General features: G+C 48.0%; 1 protein-coding gene across 4 annotated transcripts in view; it reads left to right on the forward strand.

Annotated features, from left to right (window-relative positions):
• Positions 1–19350, forward strand: part of ACLY (ATP citrate lyase) — a 434227-nt gene that overhangs the window by 151825 nt on the left and 263052 nt on the right. For all 4 annotated transcript variants that reach the window (XM_069634496.1, XM_069634498.1, XM_069634497.1 and 1 more), the window contains exon 7: positions 7318–7448. In XM_069634496.1, the coding sequence (XP_069490597.1) occupies positions 7318–7448 (131 nt within the window). The remainder of the gene's footprint in view (positions 1–7317; positions 7449–19350) is intronic.

Here is a 19350-nt window from a genome sequence, read left to right on the forward strand (position 1 = left end):
TTTCCTAGATCCAGTTCCCTTCCTTATATCCAGAAATCAAGCTGGGGATCCGCCCAGCCCTCCAATAAGGGGACTTGTAACATTCAAACTTGGAAGTGGCTGTCCAATTGTGGGGACATCCAACCTCCCAGAATTTGCACAGTAACCAATATGCTTCTGAAGAAATGTTGCTTGGGGCCAGACTGCACCCTACCCATTTCTTGACTCAAACCTACTGGTCTGCTTTCACAGGTTTCCTGGGGGAAGACTGCAAACCTGCATGATGACAAAGGGAGCTCCGTGGCCTGGAAAGGCAGAGAATGGTCAACAAGACATGTCACCCTGAACAGGATTTTATTCAAGAGCTGTAATCATTTTGGTTATATGGTCCTCTTAAATGCATTATCGCTGTAAAAAAAAAAAAAAAAAAAAATAAATCCAACAATTTTATAGTGCAACAAAAAACAGTCAAAACTCGTCTGCTTTTACCGGCCTATCAGGGTGTATATAGAAAGTAACAAAATGTTCCTCCTGGCAAAGGAAACGGGACCCACAGTGTCCCTATAGAACTCCTTGTAAAACGGCCTGTGCCACAAAGGAATAAGTGAAAGTCATAAAAATGGAATGGCATCCCATGCACTGGTAAGAATCTGGGATGCAGTACCTCATGTGATACAGAAAAAGGGACTGCAAGGGCTCATAGCAGCACTCCACATAAAGTGGGGTAGGTGCTGCCATTGAAAAACACATATGTGTAAGGAAGGCATGGTAATGGGAATGACGACAGACACAAGGAGTACAAATCAAGGGTGTTTATTGAACAGTATATGGGTGAGAAAAACGCCTAATCTAAACCTCAATCTAAGATGAGAGCAAGCTAAGACCATCAAAGTAAAGAAAACGCTGTAATGGCCTAAACTAATAAATCCATTGCCAAATCCTTACTCTATATAACAAAAGGGTGTGCGACAATATGTATAACAAGAGTGTAGTGCAAACTGACATTTCCAAAAGGGTTTCGGTAGTTCAGGACTGCTGAACTAGTGCAATCCCTTCCCCACGTTACATCACGGGACAGGGCAGAACAGGGCCATGACTGGGAGCACTCCTTGAATCTACAGGCATCAGGAAGCAGCTTCTTCAGAAAAGGCAGGATCTCTCGAATCAATGTCTTTTGCTTGGCATCACAAGACTTTTCCAAAGCGCTCAACATGCGGGATTCACCTCTTCCACGGCTTTCTCGGGATACCCCTTCATTTGGTTCACCTTCATCTTTACACCACTGTTCATTCACTTTATCAAAATGCAGGATTCACCTTCCCTTGCTTTCACTTGGCATCCCTCCATCGGGTTCACTGTAGCCTTCAAATCTCAGTTCAGTTAACTTTACCAGTTCTACTAGCTTATCTCACAGGAGCTCTTAATGTCTTTTTGAACAAATATTTGGTGCACTTTCACCGATTCAATCAGGTCCCCCTCCTCCGGGCTCCGACCTTCCTGTGTAGGCAGTTCTGGCTTCTCTCTATCAGGTGCAAGCCTTCAAACAGCTAGCATCAGACTTGTTAGTTCAATACAGAGACATAGGCAATCTCATCTCACCGGGTCACTGTGTTATATTGTAGCAATTGTGTTTTTATTTCAACAATCCGACTTCTCTTTCTCACGGCTGCCGGCCTTTCATTTGCCTCCTGGTCCCGACCGCTTTGCTTCCATGGTCGCGTCGCCTTCCTGAGATTTCCTGCCCTTCCGTTCTGCTAGTCTTGCTCGCTTCGGTTGCCCTTCTCGCCTTTCTCGTGTGCTTTGCCTCACTCTCCGGGTGCTCTCATGCTTCGCCTTTTATCCCAGCGGGGAAAGGTAACCAGTTTCAGGTGCGAGTGTCAGAATAAAGTCCCTGACTTTGCCTGACCCTGATGTTGCGACATATCCAACGGACTGGCTGTGTGAGTCTCTTTCCCTCAAGCACTTTGTCTGTGCAGCAGAGAGGGTGTGGGGAAGGGGGGGCGGGTGGGGAATAAAGTACCTAGATAGTACATGGAACATGGAGGATTTGTAGGGAAATGGGGAAAGGGTATACTGTGCTTCTCCTCCAGGGACTCCTCATCCAGGTGATCCTCACGCACTGGTCCACCCCCAGGATCTGGATCAAATGGCGATGGCTGTGCCCCAGCCACCTGGATGACGGATCCCAAGGATCTGGATTGGTCGGTGAGACCCCCTTTGGTTTCTCACATATGCCACTAACAAAGCGAGAGCAAAAAGGATGAACTAGTGACTCAAAACCAAATGGAATCCAGCAGGGGAGTGAAGTGAAAAACCCACCTCTGCCTAAAAGTTCATGAAAAGTCCGTCAGTAATGCTGGGAGCTCAGAGGAGGTAGTGGGGAAATTTGAAAAGGAAACTCTTCCTAATAAGGGGTTTTAAGAAGACCAAGTGTGGTGTATTTACAGGGTTCCCCCAAGTTAGTCCAGTCTTTCAGTGGTAAACCTGGCCGTGCAGTCTGGTTTCACTCTTGGGAGGGGAGAGGGGCGGACAAGGAACAGCTAGCAGAGAAAGGGAAATCCACACCATTCTTTACTGAAACATATACTTTGTCATGCGTTTAAAAAATATCTGAAGAAACCAAGTACTTGATGATAAGTCTTTCCTTCTTGGCATTTCTGGGACCCTTAAACTTTGAGCGGGGTGCCTTGGTTTTACTGTTTTTTTTTTTTTCTTTTTTTTTTTTCTTTTTTGGCCAGAGTGATTTCAATAGAACACCTTTTAGGGACTTAATCTCTTTCAAAGTGTCACTTAAGGCGATCTACCCAGACAGTGACCATTTCCTATTAGTACCCTCCCACACCCTCCTCTGGGCTCCTCTATGTGAAGAATCTGGTAATTCTAGGAGGTACAGTCATGTAATATCTATTTCAAAATTCGAATTCACTGCATCTCACTAGTATAATAGGTATCCTGTAACTATTGATTGTTACTTGTTTCCTGTGAGGAATGGAGTGTACTAGGATCTGTTTTGTACCAGGACTGTTGGGATAGATTTTCATTTATATGCCTGATCACCTTCACATGCGAGAGCCCCAGCACTTTTTGCTGAACTTGTGGATTATTTTTCTATATTCCTGATTGAGTGGGAACCTTTTTCCCACTCACCCTTTCTTTGACTATTTTTAGGAGTATCATTTTTTGGACTCTCCATACTTTATTTTTGAATCTATACTTTCCTATAACTTTTTGGGCATCTACATGTTACTATTGCAGCCCCCCCTCCTTATGTGGAGTGCTGATTAGATGCATCGTATCACTTTCTCACTGTTGCTGTAACGTTTCAGCAAGGTAAGTAACTGAAACGGAACACATGTTCTGAAGGGCAGAGAGAGATTTGTATCCCCTTTACATTTTGTATTGAGTCCAGCACACCCCACGTCTGTATCCCCTTTCTAACTGCTCCTGTAACATTTCTGTTAAAGAGACCAGCTTACAATTATGACTGGTGGCAATGGATGTGTTCGACTGACTTTTTTTGTGTAATTTCTACTCGCAGGCTGTCATTACGGCCACGGTAATACACAGAAGGTTCACCATTCAGCTAGAATGGTGTATTCTTTCTTTTTTCACCATTTCCTGTGCGTTTCATCCTTTCTTGGTCCTTATTCTGCCATCGTTTGTGGGAGAGGTCCTGGTTATACTTCTGTCTTCGGCATGAACCCTTTGTGTAGCCCGCCGAGGCTCCAGAGTCTGTGAATACAGGTAGTGAGGGATAAGTCTGAAAGTCCACAGTGCTTTGTCTTCTGGCATGTCTGACTGGAACCAGTTCCAACTGGTAGGCTGGCTGGCCTTAAAGGACAGCCACCCCCCAAAGTTTGAATGTTGCATGGCTGTTGATTGGCTGGCTGGGTTTCTGTATAAATGGCCTGTATCTGAAAGCTAAAGACAAGTCGACCACTGGAGCTGAATCTGATGTAGAAGATAAGCTGGATGTAGCTGATTTTCAGAGACCAGAGATGCCTGTTGTGTAACCCCTGACCCCTTCTTTGATGCGACCCATAGACTGGTGGGACCAATCAGTCTTAAGAAGGCCTGCATTTCAAGCCATCCCACAATGATCTGCGTCCTTCCTGGCCTGCAAAGCGCAATACCCTGGGGCCTCGAGCCTGAGTGCTATGCAGTGTCTTACAAAGAACGTATCTCACTGAAACTTTGGACTGCTGCTGGACCTCCAGAAGCAAGATTCCACTCGCAGTACCCTCAGAAGAGTCATGGACCGAGCTAGCGAGGAGAATCCGTTCGGCAGCGATGACCGTCCTTCATTTGGTACCTTGAAAAGGGTGTCAAATCCACAAAGCTACATGAAGCACTGAAAAATCCTTTCTTTGGGATCCTTTTCTCGTAAACCGCTGCTACAAGTTCCCAACCAGTGTCTGTTCTTTCATCACCATGACCAAGAATACAGAGACCGGGTCCTGTGCTGCTGCATCATGGAGGCATCCGTCTGCAAGCTCGTCTTCACTGCTGGGGTAGTGTGTGGCATGGGGTACAACTTACCTTAAGTCTTGTGACTTTCTGTATGGCTAGGGTGGCGATTTGTGTGTTTGGGAGTTTGCCCATGCCGTTCGCCCAGGCCTAACGCTGGAATGCCTTTAGGGAGCCTTTTATGAAGTCCCTGGACACTTCTACTAACTCTAAAGTCTGTTAATTACTTGTCCGAGAGATCCTCTACAACTCTTCCTACAGTTCTGCCTTCTCCTGACCTGCCTACAGCTGGCCCCTGGACCACCAGCGTCCCCACTTTTCACTCTGAGAACCCTACTGCCCTAGAATAGGGAAGGACCTCTAAAGGATAGGCCTCTGTAAGAAAGTATAACAAGTGTTGCAAAGTACTTATTTGTCATGTGCTAGTGTTGTAAATTTGATTCCCAAAACAGAAGTATTACAAAGTTGTTGCTTAGTGCCATTCTGAAAAGTATTAGAAGATTTATTAACTTGCCTTTGAATTGTGTTCCACTCTTCTAAAAAGTATTGGTCTACCTACATATTCCAGAAATATAATACGTTTAAGAGTTCACTACCAATAGGGTTTTACTCCCCTTGAATAGTATACTGCCATTATAAATGTGTAACACTAGGTTTTACTCACCTTGAACTGTATATAGCTATTATAAATTAAGTTTATGCTTTGGTTTACCTACCACAAGCATTGTTGGTTTTTATAATGTGTTTGACTTCTAATAGTACTTACCTTTCTGAAGAATTCTCTTTGCCTGTGTATATATAAATAAACCTTTATTTTTACAATGCATCTGTGTACGTGTTTCTTTGGACCCTACGTATGCTACACTTTATTTGTACCTCTCTACAGCCCTCTCTCCCTCTTAAAATGAGCCTGGCTTCTCTGCCATAGCTACCCCTTTACTGAGTGGTACAGGTCTTTACTAAGAGTTGGAGGTTCTGTATTGCCCAAGATATCGATATTATAAAGCCCGTTCTGTGGACTTTAGAAACACGGTCCTAACAACTGTTGCCTAATGTTAAGTAAGATTTTCACAGAACTGGTAAATCTTCCTGAACTGGGTCAACCCCAGAACATTTTGCTTTACTAGTGGGATATTTTTCCTTAATACCTCTGTGAGTGGGAACCTTTTTCCACACTCACAGAACCTTGAACTATTTAACAAATTATTGGCAATAAGTGCCTGTTGTTGCTGGGTTGCCCTAGGGGCTCCCCTTTTAAACTTTGTCTGGCTAACCTTGAGTGAACTACAGTTCCCAAAAGTATAAAGGATCTTTGGATCCCTTTTACATTTTGTTAGGTGAAACCAGTACACCCCTACCTTATGTGGAGTGCTGGGGAGATGCAATGTATCCCCTTTCACACTAAAACTGTAGCATTTGTTACAGGGACAAGCTTACCTTCAATGGCTGGTGGCAATGATACCTTGTATTAATTTGGTGCACCTTTACCACGGGCTGTGTTCACAGCTGCAGTAAAGGCACCTAAGGGTGCTCATTTTACTAAAATGGCCCCTGTCTTCTTTTTTCGCCTTTTTTAGTGTTTCTTGTCCTTTCTTGTTCCTGACATCCAGGGCAGGAAATTCCTTTGTGTGATTATTATCTTCGGCGGGAGTCCCCTGGATTCCGCCCAGGCTCCAGCCTGTCAGTGAGGACAGGAAGCGAGGGAAGAGTCCAACTTTATTTTCATACCTGTTTCTGTCCGCTCCACCCTCCCATCCACCATAGGGTTACATGGGTTTACGGTCCTGTCCCTAAATCACTCTTTACCGACTTTGTTTGATGGAGGCCTGGTCAAGGATCCCTTACTAGACCTAGTCTAGTGCCCGGGATTGAGAAGATTTACTTATCAGAACTTTAGCTGACTTTCATTCTATTAATTGTAACCACTGGCATCTCCAATCTCTACATGAGAATATATACTTTGGAACTGGTGACTTTTGGGTAAAAAGCCCAAGACCGCCTTTGCTCTATATAAATGCTATGGAAGCTGGTTCTTGATTATCCTACAGTGCCTTTGCTAATTCTATTACATCAGAGTACCTACCTGTTTTGCATTGGTTATTGAATCAAATGCTTTCCTATAGCTACTAAGGGTGAATGTATAAATCTGTTTTATCAGGACTTGTGTGACATTATTTGACTAGATGGGTTTACTTTTTAGTGTGTATTTTGAAGGCATAATAAATGTTTTTGTACTTGCCTGTCTAACTGTGGAATTATTGGTGTTGCTCTGTGTGGACGTATTGTTGCCCTAGACCACTCTTGCATTCTTCTTGAGTCAAGGCCTTGCCCTCTGCTACCTTACCTTTATTGGGCATGGCTAAAATGTGTGTCCCCCTGTTCACCATAACAGGGTGGCCTTCCAAAACCTACCCCCAGGAGTTTTTTTTTTTTTAAATCCATCTTAACCGTGGTTACATAGTTAAACAAACACATTGGCGGAGGTCTAGCCCTCCCCACCATTCTAGTGTGCAACTTTCAATGTTTGGTGGCCATCCAATTGGGATTGGCCAGACAAACTTAATCTGTCAGGTACACACACCGATGTGGTTTGAGCTGTCTAGGAGACCCTCATCCACATTAAACCAGTCACTGCCCACCAGCAAATGGTACTACAGGAAAGAATGGCGCTTTACTCAGCAGCGTCTGAGACGTACTACTTCTGTATTCGTCTGTAAGGATATTGAATCTTAGAGTGCACCTTCATTTGTATGCTAGTGGATTACATTAAATGCAGTATCTCTCCCAAGTCTTTGTGTAAGTGGTGGGAAGCATCAGGAAGTTCACTGACTAATCATATTTATTGGTTACTCTGTTTTTTCCTGTATGTAGTTGTGACAAAAGATGGCGTTTATGTCCTTGATATGGCTGCAAAGATTGATGCTACAGCCGATTACGTTTGTAAAGCCAAGTGGGGGGAAGTGGATTTCCCTCCACCGTTTGGGAGAGAGGCGTATCCTGAGGTGAGTCGTTTTTTTTCCAGGCGTTTGTATGGTTTGTTTGGATTGTGTCCACTCCAAAATATTTCCAGATGCTTTGCAGGTCTCCAGTTGGCTACCTTGAGAATGTTGCAGGGTTCTGTAAGGCACCCTGAGAAACCATTCAATATTTACACATTTCACTGGTCTAAAATGTAGGGCCTATTCCACACTATGAAGGACCTAAGAATGTAAGTGGGGGATCTTCCCTGCATTCAAGCTCCAATATTTAATTTCATTCAAAGTAATTGGAAGCTGTAGAGGAAGGCCCAAAATACAAATGCACCCTCTTTACTGCCTTTTCATTTACTATCTTTACCAGCCAGTCTTTTAATGTGACTAAACTGTGTAAACTAAGACAGTGACATGCAGCTGCAATAAAAAGAAAACATTAAAAAAAAGCAAGCTTAAAAGCAAACGCTAAAGGATCCTATTTTCATAGATCAAGTTTAAAACGTGCTTTTAGCAAATGAAGGGTTTGAGAAAACGCTCCTCTGCCTCCTGGTTTATGCTCAGTTATGGTTTGGTTGATAGAATTCTTTTGCTGAAGTAGGTTTCAATATGTATTTATTTTGGATATACCACAGAACATGTGTAAATTAATGTAGATGTTCAAATAATTTTTAAAAAGCCTTGACGTGCCTTAATTTTTCCTTCATTTTTTTGATGTGGGAGCAGGCATCGGATGTTCACTTTTCCTTTACAAAATTCAAAATGATGTGGTAATGTTGTTCTCAAGTGTATTCCTAAATGTTAAAACAATCCTGTGTTCAACATGCTCCACCTTTGAAAGTAAAACATTCTCAGTGGTTTGCCTGAAATTTCCATGCAGGGTACAGCATGATTTTCTTTTGCAGATCATCTCCAGGCCCTCTTCAAAACCTGAGACATATTGTTCCTTCCACAGACTTCTTTATATGAGTTTAGGGGGTGGTTCTTCTGTCTCACTGGGGCTGCTTCATGTGGAGATGCGTCTTGTGTACTGTTAGGCAAGATTGTATGTAGTAACCCTGTGTGAGACTACACCAGCCTTATCCTCTTGGCAATAGAAAACCCAACTATTGGTATAGGTCTGTACTACACAAGTCTGTATAATGACTGAGCAGCCAGACTAACACTTATACTCGAGAGTTTCTAGTTAAATAATTATTTATTTAATAGTCCGTTTTTAAAAAAAATATATATATTTTATTCAATATTAATCAATAACAGTAACAAAACAAAAGAAGGAAACAAATTGAACATTAGACAACGGAATTAGCACAAGATTGTGATAACACAGTTCATTACAGTGGAAGGATGGATATTAGAAGGTGAAGTTTAGTATGCAACTCATTTATAGCAATATCCTGATAGGGAAGCGATGGTGGAGGGGGATGTTTCTATGTTGGGCTGGGCTATAGCCATGCGGAGTTCAGTTCAGCCAGCGGACACTGGGTGGCTTTAGTGTGAGGGCAGGGTAACGGTCCGCATAGTCCATAAATGGGGCCCAGGTGTTCAGGAAGGGATTGAGGTTGCCCAGGCGGGATGCAGTGACTCTTTCTGCAACACTAATGTCCCAGCACTTAGCCCACCAGAGTGGGATGGAGGGGCCCTCGTGGTGCTTCCAAAGACGGGCGAGGACGATCTTGGCCGCCAATAGTAGATGGGTGCATAAGCGGGCTGCGTTTCCTGACATCGGGAGGTCCCCCTCCCCTGAGTCTCCCAGTAAAATGATTCCAGGGTCCCATGGAATATTGAGGCCCGTTATTGCTCGGATATGCGTCAGAACCCCCTTCCAATAGTGCGCCGCTTTAGGGCAGTCCCATAGGAGATGGAAAAGCGACCCCTCTTGCTCACATCCCCTCCAGCAGTTTGGTGAGCGCCTCACACCCGCTTTATACAGTTGGGACGGTGTAATATAGTACCTAAAGCAAAATAAGCCTTATTTAGAAAAGGCAATATGCAACCATGAAGTAAGTCCTCGGATCCAAGTTAAGTGGATACTATATATATATATATATACACACACAAACACTTCAATTGCTAGCACACTGGCCATTGATATATCACTTTTAACACGTAATACAATACTGAGATTGTTGGAAAAGGTTAGAGAAGAAAACAAAGGTTGACAAGTTCTCTGAACAGGTGAGTACTTTTCAATGGATCTATGTGATCACTGCGCTGCCTGTAACTGCGACAGCTGAAAATGCTGATGCCAGTTAAGGCACAGCGCAGTGATCATATAGATCACTATGCCCGCTTCCCAAGGCCTGCTTTTACTTTCCGGTGACACCACCCCACTTACCTTTACGGCGGCACACTTCTGTGTGCCACACACACCCTTCTATCCCTGCGGCGCCAGCTCCTTCCACTAATGTGGGTTGGAGCTGATGCCGCAGTGTTTTTTGTTTTTCTTTTTTTCCCAAAATGGTAAGCGGCGGACACCCCGGCAACCCCCGACTCCTGTTACAGCGCCCAAGCAGAGCGCGGGACACCCCCGCAATCCCTGCTCTGCTGGGGTGCAGTAAATATCGCCCTCATTTTGTGTGCCCCCAAAGTCGCAGGGGCACACAAATGAGGGCGACATTTTAGTATGATACCCTTTACAATCCACCAATGAAGTATAGGTTAACCCTTTCCCAGCAATACAAATAACTTATGTACCACCTATGAAGGATAGATGAACACAAAATCAATGGGTCAGAAGAGTCTGCAGGGAGTCAAGACAGCCAATGTCGATTTGAAGCAATGTCCAGGGAGCTGAGGCACTTCTGGTAGATGGCACAAAAGTCTTGTGAATTTGTAAAAAAGAACCACTGTTGGGCCACAAGCTGTAAGGCTTGTGAAAGCAAAGCTGCAAGCAACTCTGCAGAAAAAGCAGCTACTATAAGTCTCCAGTGAGACAGAGAAGCTACAGACAAAAAAAAGCCAAGTACCCCTTAGTCAAGACAGTACCTTAGGTTGGAAGAAGAGGATCTAGCTGGCTTTTGTTCAGGTTGCAGTCCTGCAGTTCCTGGGCTCCTGGGCCTCAGTCATGGAGACAAGAGGGAGGACGTCTGGAGGACTCCTGCACTGCAGTTTGAAGGTCTGCGGCAGGCAATGGACTCTTTCCATATCAACAGCACTTGCGGTTTTAGCTACCGGCAAATAGCACCACTACGGTTCGTGGACACCTTGTGGGCTTCCCTTGCTTCAGGGGTCCAGCACTCTGATGAGGTGGCTCAGGCTTGGGTCGTCATGCTTCGGGGAGGGTCCTCAGGATCTTCCTGGAGATCGGGCCCGGCTCAAAGACGATGCACTCGTTCCTGGTGTTCTTGATCCCTGGCACTCTTCCAGCAGCAGCAAGGTAGTACAGGCAGTAGGGAGAGGGGTTCCAGTAAAGTTCGTCTTGGGGTCAGTTGGTCCCACCAACCCAAGGGAAGAAGTCTTCCGTTCCGGGCTTCTCTAGTCGATACAAAATTCGGAGCTTCAGCATTGAAGCAAGGCTTCACCGGGCAAACAAACAGTCCAAGAGGGTGCAGCAAGCTTCTCTTCCAGTTTCTTTCTTCTGATTCTTCGTCCAGTGGTCGATTCTGCCTTCTGTTTAAGAGACCTTCCCTTTTATGCAGGTTTTTCCCATTCAGGCACAGCCTAGCTGTCACTCTCACAGCAGGGTCAGCCAGCCAGCCAGCCAATCACCATTGGGTGCATTCAGGTAACCAAGGAGACGAAGGACAGGGAGTTTTAGGCACCTCCCTCGCTTCCTGCCCTGCCAGACACTCTGGAGCCGGAGGCAGGCTTCAGCAGTGAAACCCGCCAAAGGCAAAATGAACAAAAGGGTTAAACCAGGTTTGGCGCGCAGAATAAAACCCAAGAAAGACCTCACAAGCAACAAATGGTGAAAAAAAGACCAGGGCCATTTTGACAAAATGTGCACCCATGGGCGCAATACTGCAGCGCTCAGCCTGCAGTAAAAACGCACGATGGTAGGAAAATTAAACCACTGCCATCAACCATTAAATGTTGTGAGGGTAACATAACAAATTTTACATTAATAAGTAGGAAAAGGGACTGCTAAGTAACCCCCCCACCCTCCAAGTACTTCCACATAAGATGGGCTGTACTGGTCCTACGTTGGAAAAACATGTAAGTAAAGTCAATTTCACTTTACTACTCTGGGGAACAGTAGTTCACCCCAGAGAAAATATTTAAACCTTAAGAGTAATCCAAAGGACGTCTTAGTGACCATGCACTGAAGATGCTGTGTCACAATACAAAAGGTTATGCCTATGGAGTTTGTCAGACTCCAAAACCAAAAGAAACAGAGTCCAAATCAGATCAGAAATGCATGAGAGAAAAAAGGTCTCACTCCAGGATAAAAATTAAAAGTCCAGCAAAAGAGCTGGGGGTCTCTAAGGTAGAAGGGAATTAGCATAGAAATGAGAATTCTCCCTAACATGTACTGCCCAACCAAGGTGGGGAATAGACTCTCTTCCCTCACACTTACAGCTCCCGGGTGCCCACACTCTGAAGCCTCTCTGGTAATGTAATGCTTTTTCTGGTTGACTGTAAGCTAGCCCATTGCTTATGCTAATGTGAGACCCTATCAACTATACCTCCAGTTTTTGCATACTTAACATCCTTGTCAAAGAGTAAATTAACAATACGTGGAGTTGAATCAAAGATTAACTCTTAGCCGTTGCATCCCCTATTCAAGGCAGTAAACCGGGTTTGTCGGAAGCAATATACTGTTCTAGAAATGAAATTCTATTCATAGCTGACATGTTTCGGAACGGTGCCAAAATGGTCAATCAAAGATGTCTAATGGCAATGGAAGGCAAGGTTCCATTTCTGCATAGGAACTCCAGTATTGAGGCTTTAGAACGCTGGCTGTGGCATAGATGCCGTTGCTTTAGCACATAAGTGAATATCCTAACTATTTGGTGTGTCTGTTTGTCTTGCCACAGTTTGACACCAAACAATTTCAAAGTTAACTATAGATCAGTGGTGGCTGGTGGTTTTTATTTGGAGGGGAGTAAATATGTGCCCCAAATATGCGAGCGGTACCGAGCATACTGAGGGAGCCCACCCCAACCAAGGGGAATTCAGGGGTTCTCCCGCAGAGAAAATGTTTTGAGTAATTGCTTAAAATGGTTCATTATACAGCAGTTTCTGGGAAATAATTGGGTAAATAGCCACCCCGTTTGCAATCTGTCATGTAGGGTAGCTCATTAAAATAAATCCTATAGATGCATGTCCCCAACAGTGCACAGGAGCATTTCCCAATGCATTTGCATGATGCTTTCCATCACAATATATGCTAATATAAAAAACATGTTCACGCTGTCTGTGCCCATACATTTCCATGCTGGCTGCAGCAATATTTGCACAAGGGGAAGGGCGGTCAGCCAATCGGGTGGCTGGAAATGCAGGCGAAAACACTGTACTGGCAGCATTTCTCCAGCCACCTGAGGTCCTTGCCTGGGTGCTGCCATCTTTATTTTGGGGAGGCAACAGAGCCCCTCTCTTTTTGCCTCACCCTCTCCCTCAGCCCTTAAGACATCCCACACCTTCCACTCCCCTCTTGCTCTCCCCTGCCCCCCCTTACCTACTGGACTGGAGCTTTGTGCTTCATCCCACCCACAGCCACCAAAATAGAAAAGGGACACCGTTCCTTTTCTATTTACTATGTCAGATGCCATCTTTGGTTGCTTTTTTCTTTATTTGTTGGAAATTGGCTTTGCACGATGTGTGTGGAGCCATTCTCCAAATAAAAAAAGAGAAATGTTGCTATTCGCATACCTAGGGTTAATCTGGGAGGCAATCATCCCCATTTAAGTGGGCATACAGGGCCGGTAATGATCCTGAGGCCCAGTTTGTTGGGCCATTACTGGTACAGGTTGGCCCTGTAGGTGCCCATAAGCAGAGGTGATTGCTACAGTATTCCCATATAAGAACATACTCGTGTTTGCTTTGCTCATAATGTCAGTAATGATACTATAATGTTATGTTATGTTACCTGGACTTGTAAAGGGCACGGTCGCCCAAGGGCATCATGGCGCTGGTGAGGGAGCTACCGAACAGGAAGATTAGTAAGGGCCAGAGAGCTAGAATAGTTGTTTTCAGGGCTTTCCTGAAGACTAAATGGTTAGAGGTAGACTTGAGTAGTGGTGGCAGGGTGTTCCATAGCCTGGCCGTAGCAATGGAAAAAGCTCTGCCACCGAGTCTTTCCCGGTTGTATCTGGGAACCACCAAGAGATTGGTGGTCGAGCGGAGATTACGTTCCGGGATATATCGGACAAATTTGGTTTGAAGAAACTCAGCTCCTAGACCCTGGATTGCCCGATGGACAATACACAGTGACTTGAACTTGACTCGCTGAGCCACTGGGAGCCAGTGGATTTGGCGAAGCACTGGCGAGATATGTGCTCCATAGGGCGAGCCTGTGGCCAGTCTAGCTGCCAGGTTCTGCATGCGTTGGAGACGCTGGAGAAGGCCCGCCGGCTGAGAGAGGTACAGGGAATTGCAATAGTCCAACCGTGAAAGGACTAATGCAGCCACCACGGGAGGGCGCATAACTTCTGGGATCATAGGAAGGACCCTCTTAAGTACCCTAATCTGGTAGTGGGCGGATTGACAGACTGCTGAAACCTGGTTTGACATGGAAAGAGAGGTGGAGAGAATGACCCCTAAGTTCTTTACTTTGTCCACTGGACAGGGCAGGGGGCCCAATGATGTAGACCAAAAAGCAGGGGTCCATAGTGAGGGGCTGGGGGGGCAACCCACCAGCATCACCTCTGTTTTATCGCCATTGAGCTTGAGCCAATTTTGGTCCATCCAGACACCGACTGCATTTAAACAGTCACAAAGACCAGCTGAGACCTCAATATGATCCTGATCCAAACGGATCAGGATTTGAGTATCATCCGCGTAGGAATAACAATTGAGTCCATACGAGCAGATAAGGCAGACAAGCGCCCAGATATAAATGTTGAATAGAATAGGGGAAAGAGACGATCCCTGGGGGACACCGCAAGTGAGGACACAAGGGGAAGAGAGGAAAGGGGGCATAGCAAGGGTCTGAGTGGGATCTGCGAGAAAGGAGGAGAACCAAGCAAGGACTGGGCCAGAGATCCCAATTTGTGCTAGACGTGACAGAAGGATAAGATGGTCCACCATGTCGAATGCGGCAGACAGATCCAGCAGAATCAGAGCTCCAACTCCACCCGCGTCAGAAAACATGTCCAAGCTTCCTCTGCCAATATATGCAAGTATCACCATGTAAAACCATACTCTTGTTGGCTTTGCCATTTAAAAATGTGATGCCACAATAAGAAAATGTCAACTAGCTGCACCTATGGTGGTCGGTCTAGACACGTAATAACACACATCATGCTTGCTTTATAATGGATGCCCAGTAAAAGATTTGATTTCCACAGTAAGAAATCGCTAGACGGTCTGCTCCAAAATGGCAGTCTAGCCATGTAATGATGCTTATCACGCTTGCTTTATCATAGATCTGCAGTATAAAATTCTTCAACTTTCCTCCCCCTGCCAAAATCAGTCCCCCCCCGCCCCAGCAAGCATAAGCGCGCGGGCACACATTCACACAACATTCACTCGCCCTTTCACACACACACACACACACCCATACACCATGCACTCCTCATTCACATGTGCTTCCATCATCATACACTCGCTCATTACATAAAGTTCTGTGAGGTACGGGAGGGCATCCTCCCATCTACTCCCCGTTTTGTCTTCCTCTCAAGTGGCCATAGAAGGGGCATCGCTCTTGGATCCGGACCCTGGGTGTGGATGTGTGAGGAAGGATCACCTGGGTGGAGGGTCGTTGGGGAGTGTAGGAAAGGTCTTTTAGGAGAGATATGGTGTCCCCATTCCCTTCTCAGAATACATCCTACCCTCCTGCAACCTTTGTAGGTTATTACTATTCTCCAGCATGGGTCTGGCATGGATTCACATGCTCATGAATATTCCCCGTCAGGCTGGGAATCCTCGGTAAAGAAAAAATCAGTATCAGTTTCGTTTCTAATCTGTCTTTCTTAGTAGTAACCAATGACTGATCTCTGGATCATACTGCCCCCAGCCAATGACTTCCCTCTCCCTAAGCCCCTCCCCTGGCAGCCATCCTCAGAATTTTACTGCACGTTCAAGTGTTGGGAGTCCTCATGCTTAGCTCTTGAGCTTTTACTGCGTTTTCGCGCTTTTTCAGGAGATTTTCTCATTTTTTCGGTTTAATCGAGCCTCATGCTCCACCGTTTCCACTTCCGATAACGGAGACCCGTTTTGGAATTCTTCTACGCTCCTCAAGGGTGAAGTTTTTGTCGAGTTATGCTTCTTGGAGGTTCCAGAAGATCTTAGGCCTACCTCAACGGACATGGCCCAGGACAAGGGAAGCTCGACTCGCGGATCCAAGTTGTTCAGGTGCTGCCCGGGATGCGGATTGCAAAATGTTTTCAAGGAGGACGCGCATTCGAGATGTCTCTACTGCCTTCATGCGGACAAGACGCACGTGGAAAAGGACTGTGCGTTCTGCAAGAACCTGTCGGAACGGACCAAGCAAGATCATCGTTCCTGCCTCACCGCCTGGCTGTAGAAGGGCACATCAGGTGAGAAGGCGAAGAAAAAGTCTGAGCGGTCTTCTAAGTCCTGTGAGGGCGCCCCGGCGACGGGGCCCAACAGAAGGCCAAGCACCGCTATTCTGCGGGCACCGGGAGCGCCGAAAGGTCGGGCTCTTTGGCTGCCAAGCAGGGCGCGACTTCCCCGGCATGATCAACCGCGAGCCAGCGCTCTGGTTCGGGGAAGAGGAAGTCCGAGAACCCGGGTAAGCTTCTGGAGAGGCCCCGGTCGATCTCGAAGGGAGCCGAGGGGGTGACCCCCCCCCCCCCAAAGTGAAGGCCCAGGACGCACCTAAGGTGGTGAGGGCCTTGATCCACCCGGCAAAAGCCTCTATCGAGGTTGTCGCAGCGGCCCTGGCGAAGCCAGCAGAGACTACGCCAGTGGAGGCGGCCTCGGGGCCCAGTGTTTCCCTGCCACCGCGGAGGGAATCCTCTTTCCAGCCCATCGTTAAGACCCCCGTGAAGACCCCAGTGGAAAAAGAGGGGGGGTGGTGGCCATTACGGACTCGGATTCAGCCTCCGAGGAAGATCTGGTGGAAACCGTGAAAGGCCTCAACGAGAGGTTCGAAGGCCTCAACATGAGGTTCGAGAAGCTTCGATCACAGGGGAAGGATCCTGCTGATGTGATCGATGATGAGGGCCCAGTGGAGCAGCCATCCCACCCGTCGCAGCCCTTGCCCGAGCCCCAGGATAGCTCGGCTGCCATTTTGTTGGCGATCCAATCCTTACGTATTGAGATAAGGACGAGGTTACCACGGACCTCTGAAAAAGCAGAGGGGAGTCCACCCCGCACCGCCCTTCATGCCCACAAGGCCTGTGGACCCCTCATCCCCCTCGCCGGACCCTCGGGATGATACGGCGACGGATACAGCGATGGGGACGGCCGACGACGGTGGCAATGATACAACGGACATTCCTTCATCACCGTCCCCCCCGGGCCTCTCCGCCCGACGAAATTGGCTCTTTCCACGCCATGATAGCCAGAGCATCCGAGCTCTTCAGCTCTGCCCTGAGGAACAGAAAAAGGAAGGCTTTCTTTACCAACGACGGGAGGCCAAGAAAAAGACTGTCCTCGCGGTACCTTTGCTCGATGACATCTGGAACGAAGCGCTAGCTATCCTGAAGAACCCTTCAACGACACCCGCCAAAAGGGACAGGTACGAGAAGAAGTACCGGGTCCCCGACGCGCCCCCCCCCCCCTTGTGCCTCAGGGCCCATCCTATGCCGGATTCGGTCATCTCGGCAGCGGCCAAGAAGAAAGCGGCGGGTGCGGCGGCTTCAACTTCCACTTCCCTGCCGGACAGCGAGGGCAAGAAGTTGGACTCCATGGGACGACGAGTCATGGCGGCGGCGACGATGATTAAGGCGGCCAATGCCTTAGCGATTGTGGCCCGTTACGACAGGGAGCTCTGGTTCAAGATAGCGCCCCTGCTAGACTTCCTACCGGACGACAAGAGGGCGGAGGCCCTACAGATTCTGCAGGAAGGTGAGGTGGCGTCGGATCACGCCATTACGGTGGTAACGGACATTGACGATGCCGGATTTCGCCAGCTAGGCAACAGGGTTTGCCTTAGACGACGAGGATGGCTCAAGGCTACGGACTTTCGCCAGGACGTCCAGACCAGAGTGTTGGATATGCCGTTCGACGGCAACAACCTGTTTGGGAAGACGGTGGATGAGTCCCTCCAGGCCATCAAGACAGACAGCCCGAGCCCTAGGAGTCCTTCAGCAACGGTGGCCCCTTCGGAGCTCCGGAGGCAGACGGGGAGCCTCCAAGGGATCCAGCCCGCTCCTCCTCCCAGGAGGCCTACAGAGGTCACGGCAAGCAAGGAGGGTCTCGCCGCCGTCAAGGAGGCCAAGGCGGCAAGGCCTCTTCCAAGCAGGACTGAACCGGCCGTAGCGTCGGGCCCCCACCGAAGCACCCCGGTGGGAGGCTGGCTGACTAAGTTCGTCAGAGTGTGGGAGTCCATCTCCACCGACTGTTGGGTGCTGGACACCCTGGCCCGCGGACACTCAAAAGTGTCCTCGCATTCCTCCCGTGGCCAGGAAGGAGAATCACGTCCCTCGACTGCTGTTGGAGGTAAGGGTGATGCTCAAGAAAGGTGCCATCGAGCTCGACCCCAAGAGGCTCCGGGGTTCTGGAGTATACTCGAGGTACTTCCTCATCAGAAAGAAGACAGGCGGTTGGCGCCCCATCCTGGACCTGCGTCGGTTAAACCAGTACATCAAGGCACAGAAATTCTGGATGGTCACCCTCCAGCAAGGACAGAGAGTTCCTCAGATTCGTAGTCCAGGGGCGTCACTACCAATTCAGAGCCCTGCCGTTCGGATTAAAGTCGGCACCCAAGGTGTTCACCAAGTGCCTCGCACCACTGGCGGCGTGGCTGCGCCTACAGGGGATCCACGTCTACCCCTACCTGGACGACTGGCTAATCTGTGCAAGGTCAAGAGACTCGCCGTCGAACACACGGCGAGGACCGTCCGCCTGCTCACGGAACTGGGATTCGCCATCAACTACCCCAAATCCCACCTGGTTCCGTCGCAGGTGGCACTGTTTCTGGGACCGAAGCTCGATACAGTGGAGCGATTGGCATCTCCGTAGGAAGAAAGGACGTATGCCATTTTGGGCAAGGTGGAGCGCCTGTTAGTCCTGAATGTGGCCAGGGTGAGGTACCTCAAGCCCCTCCTCGGAATGATGTCCTCATGCATCTACCTTGTGCCCCTTTGCAGACTTCGAATGCGTCTGCTACAAGAGTTCCTCAACGCCCGCTGGATTCAATTGGCGGGCAGCTTCGAAGACAGGATCCCGCTCGACGAGGAGTTCCGTCGGGCAATTCTATGGTGGGGTACCCATGCGCACCTCACGGCAGGCATGGACTTTCAGACCCCGGCGTATCAGGAGACAGTGACGACGGACGCCTCCCTGGAGGGATGGGGGGGCCCACACCGGAGATCTCCACGCAAGAGGCCTCTGGCTCCCGGAGGAGAGGTCTCTCCACATCAACATCCTGGAGCTACGAGCCGTCTTTTGGGCGCTCAAATCGTTCCTTCCGTCCCTCAAGGACAAAGTGGTGAGGATCTTCACCGACAACACCACCACGATGTTCTACATCCAGAAGCAGGGAGGCACCAGATCCCCAGCCCTATCCAAGGAGGCCCAGGATCTGTGGCAATGGGCCGTCGCCCAGGGGATGTTTCTGGTTCCCTTCCACTTGGCAGGAATAAAAAACACCATTGCCGACTCACTCGGCAGGGAGCTGCGCTCGTGCCACGAGTGGGAACTA

Source organism: Ambystoma mexicanum, chromosome 13, assembly GCF_040938575.1.
Source record: "Ambystoma mexicanum isolate Mex_15411 chromosome 13, UKY_AmexF1_1, whole genome shotgun sequence".
Lineage (NCBI taxonomy): Eukaryota > Metazoa > Chordata > Amphibia > Caudata > Ambystomatidae > Ambystoma > Ambystoma mexicanum.